General features: G+C 38.3%; 1 protein-coding gene across 1 annotated transcript in view; it reads right to left on the bottom strand.

Annotated features, from left to right (window-relative positions):
• LOC149267645 (dol-P-Man:Man(7)GlcNAc(2)-PP-Dol alpha-1,6-mannosyltransferase-like) overlaps positions 1-19,823 on the bottom strand; it is a 476,648-nt gene that overhangs the window by 438,351 nt on the left and 18,474 nt on the right. Inside the window, exon 4 of the mRNA XM_089433784.1 lies at positions 14,452-14,507. Coding sequence (XP_089289910.1) covers positions 14,452-14,507 — 56 coding nt within the window. The remainder of the gene's footprint in view (positions 1-14,451; positions 14,508-19,823) is intronic.

Below are 19,823 nucleotides of genomic sequence, written 5' to 3'. Positions count from 1 at the left end.
AGGGACGCACCAATCCAGGCCACTTCAAGAACATGGAAGAAACTCCGAGAGATAAACAGGATGCAGAAGATGACATGGAGGTGTACAGGTGTCTAATAGTGGAAGAACCTCCTCCTCCTAACGACACCTAGCTGGTCAATGTTTTCAGGTTCTGGGTTCCTGGCTCCCAATACTATGGGTCTATTCTGGTGTTTTTTTTATGCAATGTTGTTAATTTTGATGATTGTTCAAAAAACTGTTCCTCTGGCATTACAAGCTGTTACCCCTGCGTGGGAAGAAAACTCTTATAGTTTTGGACTGGTTTTCCCAGTGCGGGTAGTGTCTTTCCAGACTTTTGTTGTTAAACATGGCATAATTTGGGACTTGCTTTACAGAGGCCAGTGCCTGTACTATTTTTGTTACATTAATAGAATTAGTCTAATTTAGAAATATATATATATATATATATATATATATATATATATATATATTTGTGCATTAAAGAATAGATTTGCTTACAAGAGACATAAATCATTGTGAATATTGTAGATTATTCTTGTAAATAATTTTTATCTAACCATTATTTTCCTTTTTCTTGTATATAGTTGTTGGGGTTTTGTTTGATATTTTGCAGATCTGAAGGGGAAATTTTTTATCTAGAGGGTTTTAGGCCTTACCTAGCCTAGACAGCTAGGGTTTGGGCCCCATTCTTCCACACAAGGCTGGCTGTATGCCCTTTTGGTCTCTTCCTCCAGGGCCACAGTTAATTTAGGGCCAGATCTGGCCTTTCGAGGCCTAGATCCGCCTACATCAAGCCTCTTTTCTTCAATGCACAACCCTATTAGCTGCAGGCCCTAGGAGGGTTATTTCACTGCAAATTTAAATTTTTATCAACCTTTTATTATTCAAAATTTGCAAACACAAAAATTTTGAGGGCATTTTCACTCTTTCCTTTTCAAAATCTGACATGGGTTGGTTTTGCAGGCATAGAGAAACAATATTTTGGACTTAATTTTGATTGCAGGGCCTCTTCAGGCAGGCTACAAGCCTTATTGACCAATTTAGGCCTAGCCGCAGCCTGTAACTGATCAAATCTGGAAGACTGCAGAAATTTTCAGCTTATAAGGGCATCATTTCATTGCCATACTTCATTACTTGCCAACCCTGATCATTGCAGTTTTTTTTTATTCTTTCAACAATATTTTTTAAGGTGGGTCTTCACTGTATATTCTTGGAGGAAACCATATTACTCTGATCCCTAATTCTCGCTTGCTGTGAGCTTAAAGACCTGTCTCTTCACCTGGTGCGGAGCTTCCAGGGCCTGAAATGATTTGGGTGTTTGCATAATTTACAGTCCTTGAATCTTTAAGTAAAGTTCCCTTAAAAAAATTTAAGTAAATTTAATTTTTACCTAACTGAATTTTGGGAGCTGACTGTGGGTATTTTGGGCTATTTCTCTCCTAGCAGTGAGTAATTTTGATCATTGGTATAAGGTGTATTCAGGGTCTGATCTTGTTATTTTGCAGGGGGCATATTTATTGTCTAGTGTGATTTTATTTGAAGACTGTTTTTTTTGTTGATTGCAGGATGTTTTTACTAAGCCTCAAGCCCTTTTTATCACAAGGATTCTTCACATCTTCTAGAGCTTGAAATTCAGAAATTTTCAGTGAACTTTTGGTCATTGCAATTATCCTTTAGGGCCAGAGACCTTTCCCATTATCTGGTACAATTTTGTGTAAGGACTAACCTTTGTTTTGCAGGAAGGGTTTCATCAAACTTCAAGCCTTCACCCCGAAATCCAGAAATTTCAAAGGAGAATCCATCACTAAGGATTCAGTACTTCCTATTACAAAGATTGATCATTGTTTTCTGAGATTGGAGAATATGTGGATTAGCTGTGTGGCCTGTTATTGCAAGCTTATTCATTGTCATTATAAGTCTCTTTAGAAGGGAAGAGCTTCTCCCTTTTCTTCTCCTTGCTCTAATTTTGACTTGCTTTGTATAAATCAGCATAGAATTTTTGGGAAAAATTTAAATTTTGAAGGAAATTATTTACAGGGATGAAATATCAACATTTGTGTGCAGGATCCTTAGAGGAAGGCCGCTGGCCTTTTGTGTCTCTTCACTCAGAAAAGGGAGTGTATTTCTGACCATCTTGATCACTGTCATAGAGAAGGTCTATAACTGAAATCCCAAGCTTCTTGTTGTCACAAAGATGGTATATTCGTGAACTGTTTTGAACGTCAAAATTCTTGGACTAAGAGCCACGATCGTGTTGTCATCATTATTGGAGAGCCAAAGCTTTTGACGTCTGATCATTGAGGAAATTTCTGAAGACATCTCAAGAGGATTTTTGTCTTTAAGTCTTTTGAAGAAGAGCCTTTCTCTGTTATCCAGGAGGCCTCTTCCATCTTTGTAATTCTCATTAATAAAAGATAATTTTTTCTGTCGGGGAGCTTGGGACTTGGATCCCTTGGCATCCTCAATCTCCTTATTTCAAAAGGAGAACTAACATACTAGCTCATTTCTGCCTACTAACTTGCTCTTTTGCATTTGCATTATAACTCCATTGCGTTGCATCCTACAATCTAGTTCTTTAAATTGTATTTCTACTTGATCTAATTGCCTTTGAGTATCTTGTCTCTTAAATATTAAGTAGTAGTTTCATTTATAGCTTGTTAGCAATCTCATTTGCCATCTTATAAGTCGTGACAATTCTGTAAATTCTTGTTTGTTCAACTGTCTAATAAGTAAGAACTAATAATCACATTATTTTCTAATAAGGCATTTGTGGTTTTTCTCTACATCTAACATCATTGTTTCATTGAGTTGTTTTGGAACACTGCCATAAGCTAGTAATCTTGTTCTTTTGAAGTACATCTCATTGTGATTACAAGCATATTGGAAATTTTTCATTAGGCAACACCTTGATACTAGTGTCTCTCATTGAAGCATTATATCTCTTTTTTTTTTTGCATCTCATTTGCATCCTTGAAATTTACCTCCCAGCCTAAGCATGGTTGAAAGAAAGTTAGGACCACCTTTATTTTGTAGCTTGCGAAGGATAGACCCTCTTTGGTAGTTAAAACGGTGACCTTGCAGTCATCAAAGTTACAATCTCTGCAGCGCCAGAGGCATTAGGTGGTTAGAACTCAAGAGGAGGGATCGTTAATCAAGCCATAGCTTGCTTCCCTTGGTTTCTCTCCACAACTTACTCTAGAGACTACCCTCAAAACAGCTAGGAGGAAGGATTCATCTAGATTAGGCATCTTAATTAAAATCAACCAAGATGTTGCACTCCACTTAGTTTAGTTTTGCATTTCATTGGAATCCACTCTGATACCAAATGCAATAGAATACTCAGCAATTATCAGCAATGATACATATTTATTAATAAATGATTGAATGGATGGTTTACAGAGTGAGAGGCCTTGGCTTAAATATAGCCCTAAGTGCCTCTTGGTGAATGGACATGATCTTTGATCATGCCCTTTGCCTTAATTAAACTAATAGTTACAAGAATAATTTATTTTTATATAACAGCCGACTTGAAGAGGATGGCTAGTGCTTGTGGTTGGAGGAATATCTAGAGTCTAGACATTTTGTAGACTCATATACATTGATATTGTGAAAATTTCTAATACGAAATTCTACTGCAGTAACTAATTTATTTCACCTACTTATCTCTCACAATAAGTTATTTATGAAAACCCTTAAGTAAACATTAAAATAAATTCTATGGCAATTATCACATATAGAGAACATAACAATGATATACAAGCACAAAAATCAATCACATCAACACAATTATTTTTGGACAATTTTCCTCGGAAAAACCCAATGTGGGAAAACCGGTGCAACAGATGAGGGTTTTATTAATCTTCAGCAACAATCGCTTTACAAGGAATGATTTTACAGAGAAATTGAGACACTTCTGAGAGAAAACACCTGAGACAAAGTTTCTCCTCCTCCTAGAGAAGTTTTGACACCCTGAAGACCTTTCACCCCTTTGCGTCACTTTTGTGCTAGCCTGCGTGAGGACTACATCTCCAATGATGTTGTCTACCTGCGCTTCCCTCTGTGCTGTCTCTCGAATGCCCTGCGTCACCTCCTCCTCAGTCACCGACTGTTGTTGATGCCCTCATCTTCCTCCACCCTGCAACTCTCCCTCTGAAATCGAACTCCTTATCCTTGAGAATTGATTTCTTTCTGGGTATTGAGTATTTGCCCGGTGTGACTCCAAACGACTCTTAAGTCTTCTCTTATACTTTTCCTATTGATGAATCAACTGTCGAGATTAAGTCTCTAATCAATGGCTAAGATTAAACAGACTTGATCCTCGTCTCTTAGAAGCTTCTCACCCATATCTTTATTAATAACCATTAATATTTTTATTTTCTTAATTTTAGACTAAGGAACCCATAAAAAATATTAATTGTTTTAATAACTCCTCATCCGGGTGGAATTTCTCCAAACGATTTCTGGGTCTTGGAGATCTCATGTGTTCTAGCCCCTCAACAAAATTTCAGAGCTAGAGCACATCCGATGCTACCCAAAATCAACACTCCCTCTTAGCGAGGAATGTGCTCTAGCAATACTTCTCAACAGAAGCATCACACCGATCCACGGCATCGGTCCGCTGTGTTGTTGATGCTCGGCCAACTGACCCTGATCCACTGCGCTACTGCAACTTGTACTGTTGCCCATGACGTTGTAACTGTCACTGCTACATCTGTACCATAGCTTCCTCTGAATATGCTGCATCATGATGCCCATAGCACTGCCACTGCTAACTGCTGCACTGCAACTCTGCTTATGCTACTGAAACGGATTCTTCATCATCCCCATCTTCTCCCTAAAGTAAACAAACTTTGTTCTTCCTAGGGCCTTGGTGAGAATGTCTGCCACCTGTTCTCCTGTTGGGATGTACCTCTGTATGGCCCCTCGTTGGACACAGTCTCTGATAAAGTGACACTTGATATTAATGTGTTTCGAACGATCATGAAAGACTGGATTCTCAAAGAGCTTAATGCAACTCTGATTATCACACAAAATACTAGTTGTTTCCATCTTTCTCCTAACTAGATTCACAAGAAATTTCCTAAGCCATATGGCTTCGCACGAAGCTATGCTAGTTGCCATAAATTCAGCTTCATTTGAGCTCAAAGCCATGCATTTTTGTTTGCTACTACACCAGGAGGTCATTCCTGATCCAATGTTGAAACAATACTAGTGGTACTTTTCCGATCTACTGAACTTCCAGCCCAATCTGCATCAGTGAACCCACTCAACCTAATGTCATTGCCTTGGGTGTACATTAGTCCATGCTCGACTGTTCTTCGTATATATCTGAGAACATGCTTGGCTGCTGCCCAGTGCGCCCTCTTTGGTTCCACCATGAATTGACTGAGGGTGTTGACAACGTAACAAATGTCTGCCTTGCTATTAACCAGATACATCAGGGACCCTATGAGCTGCCTGTACAAGGTGGGATCGACTTCTTTATCTTCGAATGCATCAATATTCTTCCAGTTGGTGATCATTGGCGTAGCCATAGGTCTACAGTCCTACATTTTGAACCTCTTCAAAATCTCTGTAGCGTATCTCCCTTGCCCAAGGAAAATTTCACCCTTCTGCTACCAAACTTCCAACCCCAGGAAATAATGCATCCGTCCCAAATCCTTCATGTCGAATTTTGTGGCTAGGTTCTCCTTGCAATCTTTGATGAGCCTAGATGATCCTGTCAGAAACAGATCATCCACATATAAAACCAGGATTAGAGGCTCATTCTCTACAACCAGATAGTAGAGGTTAGGATCTGCATCACTCATGACGAATTCCATCTTCTGCAAATAGCCATCAATTCGACCATACCATGCTCTAGGTGCCTGTTTAAGCCCATACAAAGCTTTATTCAATCTGCATACATGAGATTTCTTCTCATGTGTCTCAAAACCCTTTGGTTTTTCAATGTATACTTCTTCTTCTATCACCCCGTTCAAGAACGTTGTCTTGACATCCATCTGGTGAATCTCCCACCCCATCTGAGCTGCAAGGGATATCACAGATCTAATAGAAGTATACCTGCCTACTGGGGCGAAGGTTTCTTCGTAGTCTATCCCTTCCTTCTGAGCAAACCCCTTAGCCACAAACTTGACTTTGTATTTTTCTACACTGCCATCTGCAGCGTATTTGACTTTGTAGAGCCATCTCGACCCTACAACTGACATGGCCTAAGGCCTAGGTACCACTTCCCAGACATCATTGACCATTATGGAATTGTATTTCTCCACCATAGCATCTTACCCATACTTGATGTTGAACGGCCTCCTGAAAACTAGAGGGTTCTCCAACCTAAGCTACCAAAGCTTGGTATTTGTCTACCTGTCTACGCTCCCTTTTCTCATTCCTAGGTACCCCGACAAAATCCTCTGCATCTTATAGTATTTGTCGAAGTTCTCAGCTCGTTCTACCACTGATAGTGGGTATATCCATCTGCTCTTCCTCTTCCTGAGGCTCCACTTCTGGAATTTTGTCTTTAGGAGAAATACTAGCGCTAGTTTTTGCTGGTCGAAATGGCTGGACCAACGAATCATCCTTTGGCTGCTCTTTGGAAGGCATTTCTCGGGATTTTCTGAAGGCTTTGTCCTCCATGAATTTTACATCCCATTGAATTACGATCTTCCTATTTCCCGGAAGATAGACTCTATATGCCTTAGCATTCTCGGTATATCCTACAACATATCCCAATGTTACTTGGGAGCGGGAGCGAAAACGGGAGCGGGAGCGACCATTTTCAGAAGCTCCCGGTTTGGGAGCAAATCCGGGAGCGATTTTTTAAAAATATATATATATTTTTTATATTTTTTAATATTTGATACATATATGTCAAAAAAACATGTAGAATGATGAATTAGACATAAAAAAACATAGATTGATCATTGAACCATATCACATCAGTCATCTAGAAATTATAATCGTCATCAACCATGTCCACAAGTTAGTAAAATACATATTACAACTGCAACATATTGAGTCTTATAAATCATGATTCATCAAATTCAATCTTAAAGTTTCAACTTCAAGCTTTCAGAATTGAAAATTCAATAACATTTATCATCATTGATCACCAAAGTTGTACTTGTAAGCTAAGTTTAACCATTACAAGAAGTAATATCGAAGATATTTCTAAGTCCTAACTTCTAACTGTTAACATGATATGAAATGTTAAAAATTTATAAAATGAAACATGAATAATGAGATGAAATGAAACAACTTTAGTCTTTCACAAAGCATCATATTCATAATTCACAATCATTACCAATGAGTTATAATTGCCAAGGCCCAACTTCAAACTTCAAATTTTCATTGTCACAGTGATATAATGTTTACAAAGAATATCATTGTGATATGAAAGAGTCAAGAGTCAAGAGTCAAGGACTCAAAACTCAACAGTTATGAAAACTAAAGTCTAATAGAAACTAAAAAAGACAAGTAAACTGTAAATCTACATGTGGCCCTTGCCACGAGTGTCTCCAGGAGTATAAGCAGGTCGTGGTGGTCTTCTAGGAGTCTCCCGCACAGACCGACGACCAGAACTAGAACCTCCACGCAAGGGTGTAGATGGAGGTGGCGACAGCAAAGGAACAAGACTCGGACCTCGAGCACTGCTACTGGATGGTGGAGGTGGAGGTGGAGGTGGCATGGCTGCTGCAGCTTCTTCATTTTCATCCCTTACAAGTTCCTCTTCTAGTTCTTCAATATGTACAATGCCATCCTCCAAATTGTCATCCTCTGAGTGATTGTCCCAAATTTTATATGTGGGATCCTCATTAGCCCGATCACAGTAATGACTCAACAACCTCAAGTTGTAGTGCACATAAACCAAGCTTTCTGCTCGGTTTTCATTGAGTCTGTTTCTTTTCACATTATGTATATAGCTGTAGGTGCTCCAACACCTCTCTGCAGAAGAAGAATTTACAACCTGTGAAAAAACTTTTTTTGCCAATTTTGGCAAAAGTCCGTGGCCGCCATATGTTTCCCACCATGTGAGAGATTCAAATTTATCTTTGTCGTCCATTGCATGGAAGTTACCATACAAACCAGTGCCACTGAAGTATCTGCCTATTTCAAGGCGCACAGTTGCACATTCCTCCCTGTCAGGTACCAACTTTTCTAATGCTTCCAAATATCCTTTAGTTACCTCTGGATCTAAATGGGGTTTGGTCCTAACCCCACCCCCTGCTGCAGGTTGGCCCAACCAAGATGTAGAGTAGTATTTTGGCGTAAGGATATGCGCCAAGCAATGTAGTGGAAGGTTAAGCCTATTCCACCGTTCACACACACAATCATGAATCAGTTTGTACAAGTTGGGATCTCTATTATGAACAATGTCTTTTATTTCCCCCAACATGGTATCCATTTGCTCATACACCTCGCCAATCACTAGTTTCTCTGTATCTGCAAACCGAATCATGTGATAAATTGGCTTGGTGAAATCCAATACCTGCCTCACACTTGTCCAAAACTGCCCATCAAGAGCGGCCTCCTCCACCATTTCAAAACCTGCCATGTCAGCTACATTTGTAGCCCTTTCCTTTAACACCTGCCAATGTGGACTTGATACCATGCTAGCTAATGCCTCTCTTACCTTCAAAAGGCGCCTGAAGGTGAGGTAATAGCTACCAAATCTAGTCTTCGCAATCTTCAGCAACTCCAATCTCGAGTGACTGGGGAAAAGGCCATGGGTATTGCTATGATTTGTAATAAATTTTATCATTTGTTTGCGTTTCTTGTACAAATTACCAATCCATTGGTATTGTTCATTTTTGTTTTTGACAATATCATGCAACAGAAGGTTCAATGTGTGAACCAAACATCCAGACCAAAATATGTTGGGGTATTTATCCTCAATAATTGCTCCCGCTGCCTTACAATTAGGAGCATTATCAGTGATGACTTGGATGACATTGTATGGGCCAATACGCTCAATTGTTTCAAGTAATGCTTCTGCAATGTTGATGGCGGTCTTGAACTTGTCTGAGTAATCATGTGCAGCTAGAAAGATGGGACCACTAACAGACACAGCAAGAACACTTATCAATGGCTTGCCTTTTACATTTGTCCATCCATCAGATACAATGGACACCCCATGGTCAGTCCAAGAACTTGTCATTTTATTCAAAGAATGTGATATTTTTGCTTTTTCATGATCAAGGCCAATGGTTCTTGCCTTGTCATACCCAGGGCTCTTGTATCCTTTAGGGGCATCATTTATGGCAGAAACCATTTCGTGCCAATAAGGTGAGTGAAGAACATTGAATGGTATCCCACATGCATAGAGAAACCTATAAACTTTTGAATCCACATCATTCCTACACCCCTCATCAAGGAAATCTGATATGGTTCTACGCCTTAAAGATGATGACCCTGTGCCTCCATGTCCATATCCACTGCCTTGGGAGGATGCTGAAGGAGTTTTTTGTGATTGTGAGCTTGGTTCAAAGAAACCCCTTGATTTTTTTGTTCTGTATTGGGCTTCCTCCGCTGACACCACTGTAAAAGTTTTGATTCCTATTTGTTTCTCTCCATCCCATGGCCTTTTCCCGCAGAGGTGTCTTCTAGCACGTGATTATGAACCTGTGTAATCAGTGTTGCAATGGTGGCAATGAAATTTAGTGGTTCCACCCCCTCTCCCTGTTTCAGCCCTGTTAACATATTTCCACAATGGAGTTTGGTCTTGTTTAGTTTTCTGAGGGTCATGTTCACCCTCCTCCAACTCCTCCTCACCGGGGTTTTCACCCATTTGACTTTCTCCGGCTTCTTCATCCCCCTCTTCAGTTTGAGGCTGGCCCCTCCGTTTCCTACTCTCCAGCACCATAATAACCATAAAAGGGACCAAGAAGAGGAAAATGCCAAGAAATATAGCCAAGTCCATGGTGTTTGATGTTTGTAGGGTTTTGATTCTTGAATCTGCAAATTAATTTAATTTATTGGGATTAATTAATTTAATTTATTAATTTAATTTAAATACATGATTTTTAAACTCAATAAGCTAAATTAAATTAACTAAATTACTACCTAACCAGCTAAACTAACTAAATTACTAAGTTACTTACCTCTGCAGGCTTGCTCCTCGCTCCTTGGCACTTGCTCCTCAGCACTTGCTCCTCGCTCCTTTGCTCTTGCTCCAGCTCCAAACTCAAGCTCAATGAAGTAACAATGAATATTTTTTTGGCCCATTGGCCTTTTAAAACCAAAAATTTTTTTTAAATTTAATTTTTTTTGGGTCCGCGGAATTTTTTTTCGCCGACCCGCTCCCAGCCCCGCGCGAATCGCTCCCAAAGTCGATTCCAAACAGACCAGGGAGCGCAAATTTTTTTGAGGGGGCGCGCTCCCGAAAATCGCTCCCGTCCGGGACCGATTTTGGGAGCGCGCTCCCGAGCCGCTCCCGCCCGGAGCGCAATTCGGGAGCGGGTTTGGGGGGGGGGCGCTCCCCCGCAACATAGAGATATCCTTTCTCTGCAGTCTAATCTAATTTCTTCCTCTTTTCTTCAAGTACATGGCAGTATGCCAAACTCCCAAATATCCCGAAATGACTCACCTTAGGCTTCTTACCGGTGAAGACACTCTACGGAGTAATCTTACCCAATGCCCTGTGAGGAGTCCTGTTCTAGATATACACTACCATTGTTGGGCCTCAAAATAGTCCCTATTTTCTCTCCATTATTCACCCATATCTTCACATTTTACCTTCATGTCACCTCCATTCCACCTCCACATCATTACATTTACCTCATTATTGGGTCATAACTATGCTTTTCCAAAGTTTATTAATTCTTAACATTTTTAAGTGGATTTATGGCTAAACTTTAGAAAATAATATGCTTATACTTATACCTAACAATTAGAATGAGTTTGTTGACATGTGTAGGTACAAAGGAAGCTTCCAGGGCATCTTTATGTGGCCTTGAATGATCAAGTTCGAATTTGATAAGATAAGCCTCATGGAAAAGTTCATGATTTCATGGAGAATATCATGGACCTCATGGAGGAGATCATGGAGGATAGGGTTATGTGTCTAGATGGTTGAGAAATGTATGGAACTAAAGAGAGATTAGTGGATCATCATTATGAGTTTGTTATCTCATCCCATTGTATAAATAGGAGTACCTCCTCCATTCCAAAGAGAGGACTCTTGGAGCATTGTATCCAACTTATGATGGAATAGAATAAAGCTTCATTTTACATATATTTTCATTATGTAGTTTTAGATATAAGTTGTACATATATTTCCATTATGTAGTTTTAGATATAAGTTGCCTTAATATAGTATATGGAATAGCTTGTCACTTTGTTCTTAGGAGAATTGAGCTCACTCTAGAAGGATCAAAGGAACATGTTATTTCATATTAGGTCTTATTTCATTTAATTGCTTAGATGTTTGATGTTTGAGGATTTGTTTGTGATTGGTGAATGAGTTTTAAATTAAAATCTTATCAGCATATGAGGGAACAACCAAGGGTCTAAGTTAGGCTCTCCCTCTATTTGATTTGCATGATAATTGAAATTCATTCTTTTGCTTTTATGTTTCAAGTCATTTCATTTCTTATGCTTATGAATGAATCTTAGTTTAGTTTGGATTGGTACATGAGAGGACAATCAAGAGACTAAGTTAGTCTTTCTCTCTCTTTAAATCTGAACAACAATTAAAATTCATTCTCTTGTCTTCATTTCAAGTTTCTAGTTTTATGTAATCAATGATTTCTCTATGATACTGTAGGGAAGGACAACCAGGACCTCCTTAGTTAGGAGCCTCTTCCCTTGCATATTATATTGAATCATAAATCATTTAGTTAGACATAGAGTTAGTTGCCTACTCCTGCATATATTTTGCTGGCATCATCACAAGCTTACGAGTTTCCCTGGTCGATAATTTAATGCGGCAATTTAAGCCCAATAAATTGCCCAACAACCGTGTTGCATTCTTTTGCCCATAAAAACTTGGGCATATCCCGATCATACAATATTGCCCTGGCTGCTTCAACAATAGTCTGTTTCTTCCTTTATGCTACTCCATTATGCTCTGGATTATAGGGGGTTGTCCAGTCCCTTCTGATGCCTTCCCTTGCGCAAAAATCAGTGAAGTCCTTGTTGATGTATTCTCCACGATTGTCTGAGCGCAATATCTTTATCTTCTTTCTTGTCAGTTTCTCAACTAGAGCCTTGAACTCTTTGAATCGACCAAAAACCTCATCCTTGGTTTTTAGAAAGTAGATCCAAGTCTTTCTGGAATGGTCATCAATGAAGGTGATGAAATATTCGGCACCACTAAGACCCTTTGTGGACAAGGGTCCACAGCGGTCTGAGTGTATCAATCCCAAAGCACTCTTAGCCCTATTGTTGCTTCTGGTAAATGTTGCCTTGGTGTACTTGCCTAGTGCGCATCCTCTGCAAACATCATCTCGTTCGGTACTTAATTCTGGAACTCCTGATACTGTTTTCCCAAGAATTCTTAGAGCCCCATGGTGTAAGTGTCCCATCCTCATGTGCCATAGTTCATTCAAATATTTATCCCCACTATTGCCTATCAGTGCCATTGCCGATTCTAGCTGTAGTCTATACAGCCTGTTACTTCTGATTCCAATCTGGGCCTTCTTTTTCCAACTCGCGTGTTTGACATATACTTTCTCCTTAATGAAGAAAATGTCATAGCCCTTGTTTTGAAGTTGAGATACAGAGAGTAAGTTCATCCCCAATCCTGGCACATGCAACACATTGGTTGCTCGAAGCCGATCCCCTGCTTTTGTTTGAAAGACTACAGTACCTCTTCCTACGAGGGTACACTTTGTCTTATTTCCCATGGTGATCTGAAAATTCATCCTTTCTTCCTGATAATTCGAAAAACATTCTCGTATTCCCATCATATGCCAGGAAGCTCCACTATCTATATACCAAACCTCAAAGAAGGCAGAACTTGCTAGGCAAGCGACTTCTTCTTCCAGTCTGGAAGCTAACATAGAATAATCGTGGTCCATGTTCTTCGTGCTCTCTTATTTCTCTGGAGATATGCGTGAGTCCCTCTGAGTTGATGTTTCGGCATCATGCTCCTGACTCATAACAGATTCTTCTATCCTGTTGCCCGATCTCTCCTCTGATACCATGTGAAAATTTCTAATACGAAATTCTACTACAGTGACTGATTTATTTCACCTACTTATCTCTCACTAAGTTACTTACGAAAACCCTTTAGTAAACATTAAAATAAATTCTACGGCAGTTATCACATAAAGAGAACAGAACAGTGATATACAAGCACAAGAATCAAAAACATCAACACAATTGTTTTTGGACAATTGTCCCCGGAAAAACCCAATGTGGGAAAACCAGTGTAGCAAATGAGGGTTTTATTAATCTTCAGCAACAATCGCTTTACAAGGAATGATTTTATAGAGAAACTGAGACACTTCTGAGAGAAAACACCTGAGACAAAGTTTCTCCTCCTCCTGGAGAAGTTCTGACACCCTGGAGACCCTTCACCCACCTCTGCGTCACTTCTGCGTCAGCCTGCGTGAGGACTACATCTCCAATGGTGTTGTCTGCCTGCTCTTCCCTCTGTGTTGTCTCTCGAATGCCCTGCGTCACCTCCTCCTCAGTCACTGATTGTTGTTGATGCCCTCCTCTTCCTCCACCCTGCAACTCTCCCTTTGCAATCGAACTCCTTCTTGAGAATTGATTTCCTTCAGGGTATTGAGTATTTGCCCGGCGTGTCTCCAAATGACTCTCAAGTCTTCTTTTATACTTTTCTCGTTGATGAATCAACAGCCGAGATTAAGTCTCTAATCCACAGCTAAGATTAAGACAAACTTGATCCTCATCTCTTAGAAGCTTCTCACCCATATCTTTATTAATACCCATTAATATTTTTATTTTCCTAAGTTTAGACTTAGGAACCCATAAAAATATTAATTATTTTAATAACTCCTCATCCGGGTGGAATTTCTCCAAAAGATTTTGGGTCTTGGAGATCTCATGTGTTCTAGCCCCTCCACAAAATTTCGGAGCTAGAGCACATCCGATGCTACCCAAAATCAACATATATCCCCAAAAGGGTTCTTCATACATGAAATAGACTCTTTGAATTTTAATGACCAATCCTAAGGCTCTCAATGGGAGCCAACTAAAATAAAATCACTTGCTCATGAAACCCATGAAGCAAGGCTTACAATACTAATTTTATTTTTCTTCATTACATCATTTACAAAAGTCACAATTACATGCCATTATGAAGACCAAACCTAATTACACTTTTCAACACTATAAGCCATGGACATGCTAGCAAACAAAAAAGTAAAAACAAAATCAATCTAATAATGGAACCCTTTAACAAGTTATCCATGTCATAATCTACATATGTAATCAAATAAAAAAGCACACAATATTTTATTAACAAGTTGAATCTTCCAAATGTACCTGTATTCGAAAAAAATGTAAACCTGACAATACAATGCCCCCTAGTATGAGACGAGCTGCACGTTACAAAATGCAATATTAGTTGTGCTGGGTTAAAACAAAAAAGAATAAAACAGAATATGCTCCCTGTGTAAATTGATTTATAATATTCATGGGCAACAAATAAAATAGAGCACATTTTACGAGGACAATCTACCATTTATTGCCATTTTTGGGAACTAGCAAAGTCCAAATGATCGATACTCACCAATTGCAAAAACTGATAAAAGTAAACATAGAAGGAAACAAAAAATGTTACAGGGGAGACCAACTACAACGGTTAATACCCACGAATGATTAGGGTATGTTGAGCAAAATAGGGTATTTAATTTTCCATGTTTGGTATTCATGAATCTTAAACTTACCCTAAGATGCCATTAATCTGAATAAGAGTAGAGATTTATTCTAGCAAGCATTGAACTATGATAGTAGCATAAACAGAATAAATTAGCTTCACATACAACTCCAGAATATCATTTGATAGTTGCAAGTGATAATAAGAGCTAAAGCAATGACACCCAAGCAATAGAGGGTTTGTAACTTTGTACTAGATGCCTTCCATGAGGTAATTCTTTTCACCCAGATGTCAAAATTGATTGTTGCTTTTATCATGGCACCTGAAATCATTCAACTACTACCTTTTATCATGGTATGATGTTCATGCATTTTTCAGATTTTTGAACAATTAGAAGTAGCAAACTCATGGATGAAAGAATAGTTTGATATCGATTATTTATTACATACATAAAGTCTAAAGCTAAATAATAATGAGAAATAAGAAATAAAATAAACATGGAAGTACAATAAATAAATAAATAAATAACGAAAGATCGTATGTTAATTAAAATACATGACATTTTAAAAGGTACCCACTTAGGAATATGTATACGGGGCCCCTACATAGTAAAATCATCATCAATTATTCATTCATCTTATACATTTAAATATGTTTTTATCCTTCTCATATAATTGAATAAAAGATCGTGGCCTTTTACACTCCCTTGCTATTCAAGCCAAGACCCATTAAATAAAAAAAATAAAAAACTATACTTGCTAAAAAATTATCTAACTAGGTAAAAAAAAAAGTTACCAGACCCGATAACTTTTTTAACCAAACCTTGTAAATTTATTTTATTATTTTCACCCGACCCAATAAAAACAAAAAGAGAAAAGAAAAAAAATACTAGACCAGCTAAAAAAATTATCTGACTGGGTAAAAAAAAAATTACCAGACAATAACTTTTTTAACCAAACCTCGTAAGTTATTTATTTGTTTTCACCCGACCCCATAAAAATTTCACGAGTCAAACCATTATAGTATTATACACTCCAATTGTCAATGGTATGACAACCATTATGGGGGTATACCATGGATACATCCTCTACTTTGGTCTCTTCATTTTCACTTTCACCAGAGCTATAACCATTACGCTTAACGAATTAAAGAATGAAATCATTGATTGTATCCATGAGTCAATACATTCAGATAATCAGGAGGATGAGAAAATTCAAGATGACTACATTCCCCAGCAAAGAAGGTGAAAATGAAAAGACAGATTTCAAATTCAAGGACAAAATTTATGACTTAGATTTCAAATTCAACAAAGGTTGTATATAAGATAAAATAAATGTGTTAATATCCAACAAATGACCACTAAAGTAGCTCAATGGAGACGTTTTAGATACAATGATGTCTACATAAAGCGGAAGCACTAAAGCAACTCCTATATAAAAGTAAGAAATATAAGATAAAGTAACAGTCTCATCTGAAAACCTATAAAGCTAACTCCAAAGAATGGAGAGGCAATCCAGGAAAAAGACGTACAAGATGAGTGGCTCTTTAGCCTATAGCACCAGTAGTAACAGGTAATTCTAATCCACGAGATCCCTCTGTACTAGCATCCAAGGCTGAATAGAGAAAATTCAACATAGATGTCTATCCAAAAGAATAATTTGGCAAGGATCTCAAATGAGTGTTGTGCAACCGCCTAAAAGGACCCATCATTGTGGCTTGGAGGATATCACATAGTGACTGTATAATCTGCTAGCATGACTCATGAGGTCTGGTCTATCGGCACCATAGGGTCCCACAGAGATGGAAGCTGAGACCCTAGATTTGATGCTATTAACTCTCAGATCCAAGGCTCAGTTCTCTATGAAATTTGGACTATCTTGGGATGTGATCTTCCTATAGTTGCTTGAAGTAGGACTTCAGACTTGAGGGCAGCTACCAGAATTTACAATAAAGATTTCAGAGACAGGGCTGATACATATATTTTGTGTTACATATGTCATACACTGTAGTGTTGACAAAGTCTGATTAATTATTGAACTGTTACTATCAGTTTGACAGAGTTTGACTCAGAGCAGTACGCATGTGTTGCTGGATATGACTAGAGGCTATGACAATGACCATGCTAAGTATGATTAAGTAGAAGCAGATCCTGTGAGCAGAAATTGCAAGCAAGTCTGATGAGGGAGCACGAATTATTAATCAGTAAAGAACATTGAACGCAGTGAAATGACAGAGGCAGTATGGCAGTGTCTTGGATAGAATGCCAAGAATTTGTTGAAGCTAGGGCAGCTATATTGATTATTTGATACAGCCAGGGTTTGAGTAGAAGGGTCATGAAACAACAGTGGCTGTAATCATTTGGCAATAGCGTCAAAAGAGCAGAAGTGATAGCAGAGAGAGGATAAACAACAAGAGTGGTGAAAATTGTACAGTGCAGAAGAGGCAGTTGCATGGCACAGGGAAAGTGGCAGCAGCAGTTGGGTACAGCAGTATAGTGGCAAGTTGATATAAGCAAGCAGCAGTGGGAACAAGTGTGACAACAGCAGCAGTATGTGCAGCAATAGCATCGGTGGGCATCAGTGGCAGCAGTAGCAGAGTAGAAACTATTTGTAACTGGGCAATTATCCCTGGCACGGGAGCCCAACCTATAGGGAGCATTTGCTTCCTTCCAGTTTGCGGGAAAAACTCTTGGGAGTCTTGTACTTTCTTCCAGTCCTACCTGGTAAATTGTTGTATGTACATTGTACATAATACTGTGATTTGTTAAAGTTGAATGTTTTGCACTGTCTCTTTGTTGCTTTCTGTTCTGTTTTGGTGTGATGATTATCTGAATGCTCTGAACAATTTAATGACTAATTAAGCAATTGTAAAAAGAAAAGGAAATATTGATTCACCCCCCTCTCAGTATTTCCAACGTCCTCTACAATACGATCTTACCTCTGGAAGACTCGCACTTCCTTCCAGAAAATAATTTTGGCCTCCTCCTGCAAATTTACTGAGTAATTCGGCCTCCTCCTAAAGCTCATGGCCTCCCTGGAAAAACTCAGCCTCCTGTAGAAAATACTTATAGCAAGAAACTCCGGAAATTTTTCCTCAATCACTACTGCTGAAACCCTCCTGGTGTCTCTCTGAAAATCACCCACTCGATGTTCAGTATCTCTCCAATGCTTCCCATCGATCTCCTTTATAATCTCTCATTCACGAATGAATGGCCACAATTAGAAGTTCACTTGATCTAATTGATGGCTAAGATCATCTTAGAAACTATCTACAAGCTTCTAGAGGAAAATCGATCTTATCCCAATTAATTATTCATTTTTCCTAAGTTAGACTTGGGAAATAATTAAAAAAATCACTAATTGACATAATTAAGATATTTCCCATAGGAAAAATTACAAGGGCTTGGAGAAAATTAAATCCTTCGTGTTTTTAGACTCAAGGACACCTCTCAAGCCTAGAACACCTATCCGAGCTACAAAATCTACCAAATAGTTGTTATATATATATATATATATAGATAGATAGATAGATAGATAGATATATATTCTGTTTATTAGACTCATTTTCTATTCGATGCATCATATTTGGAGAAGCATCTAACTCCATCATTTCAACAGCATTTTGTTGGCAATCAGCCACCTCTGTGGAAATCTTACTCAATCCCAATTCGCATTCACTATTAGAACTCACCGCATTTTCTGAAGATATGATATTTTGATTAGAGTTTTGTAAATCTATTAGGTCACTAAAATCTTATTGTTTTTCTCTCTCAAATGAAAAGATTTCATTCCTGAACTGTACACTTCTTTGATTGTTTCGAGAATTAACCAATTTTTCCTCGTCTATAGCTTCTACATCTTCAAGTGTTGTGTTTTCAATAATTTCATCCTCTTTGACATTAAGGTCATCTTCTATCATAGGTGTTGAATCCAATGTTTTAAAGAGCTTTAGCGATTTTATAATTATTTCTCTCATTTCCTATAATATTTCTCATTTAGTTTTATGGTATTCCAAAACTACTTGGGAATATGTTTCCATGATTTCGAGACCTAGAACAGTTGAGCGGCCAGAGTGTCGAAGAAATCTGGTCCCATTGTAGTAAACAAACAATGTTCTATTTATATTCAAATTGTGTTGTACACAAATATATATATAGACACACACATACATATGGGAATAGAATTGATTGATGATGTTACAAATGAAGGTCCCCATTATAAATACTAGGCGGGGCGCTCTTTCATATGAAGAGATATGTCTCTTTGATAAGACACACCTTTACACCTTTTCATTAATTATTATTTATTATTAGGTCTGTTACATCATTGCATGGTTGATCATTGCATGCTAAATTTTATTTTTCTTAAATGTTGTAGAATATCTCCTAGAGACCTTTCTTCTAATTAATTTCCTCCCTCGTAAAAAGATAGCTAGGGTTTGCAAGTGAAAACTATGATTTCCCCCTTAATCCGTCCACAGATTTGATATATCCTAAAGTTAGCCCTAAAGATTACACTCACGCAAGTAGGGAAAGGCACTAGTAATCGTTGTGGTTGTCAAAATTCATAAAATCTTTTATCCTTTCTTCCTTTTTATCTTCCTAATCCATTTAAGACAAGCCGCTAGGGCTAGTGCATGGGACAGAGTTCAATTAGGCCCCCTAAAGGATGACATTGAAGCCCTTGTAGCTTGTCTCCACCTTGATTGTTTCTTAAATCTCAAAATCCAGCTCTTTTCATGGTGGAATTTGCCCTAATAGGGCTGATGTCATCAACACTAGGCAATTTATGCCCTACAAAACCCTAATCTCTATTTAGGCTTCAACTTGGGGCTTATTTTGAAGGTTTTCCATTTCCTTTTTGTTGATTTCATCATTCAAGCCTTTTCTGCATGCTTGCATGCCTAAATACTCCTTTGTTCAACAACACCTTGAAACCCTAAGTATCAAGTATCTCTTTAAGGCTTTTGTTTATGGCACGTTGTTCCTATACATAGATGATTCTGCCTTCATTCCATTCAAGAAGTGCCTTGCTTAGCA

The sequence above is a fragment of the Pinus tabuliformis genome, chromosome 6 (genome assembly GCF_031772625.1).
Source record: "Pinus tabuliformis cultivar Carrire ecotype Pingquan chromosome 6, CPIR1, whole genome shotgun sequence".
NCBI lineage: Eukaryota > Viridiplantae > Streptophyta > Pinopsida > Pinales > Pinaceae > Pinus > Pinus tabuliformis.
The sequence above is the reverse complement of the archived record's forward strand: the minus strand, read 5'-3'. Positions and strand labels throughout refer to the sequence as shown.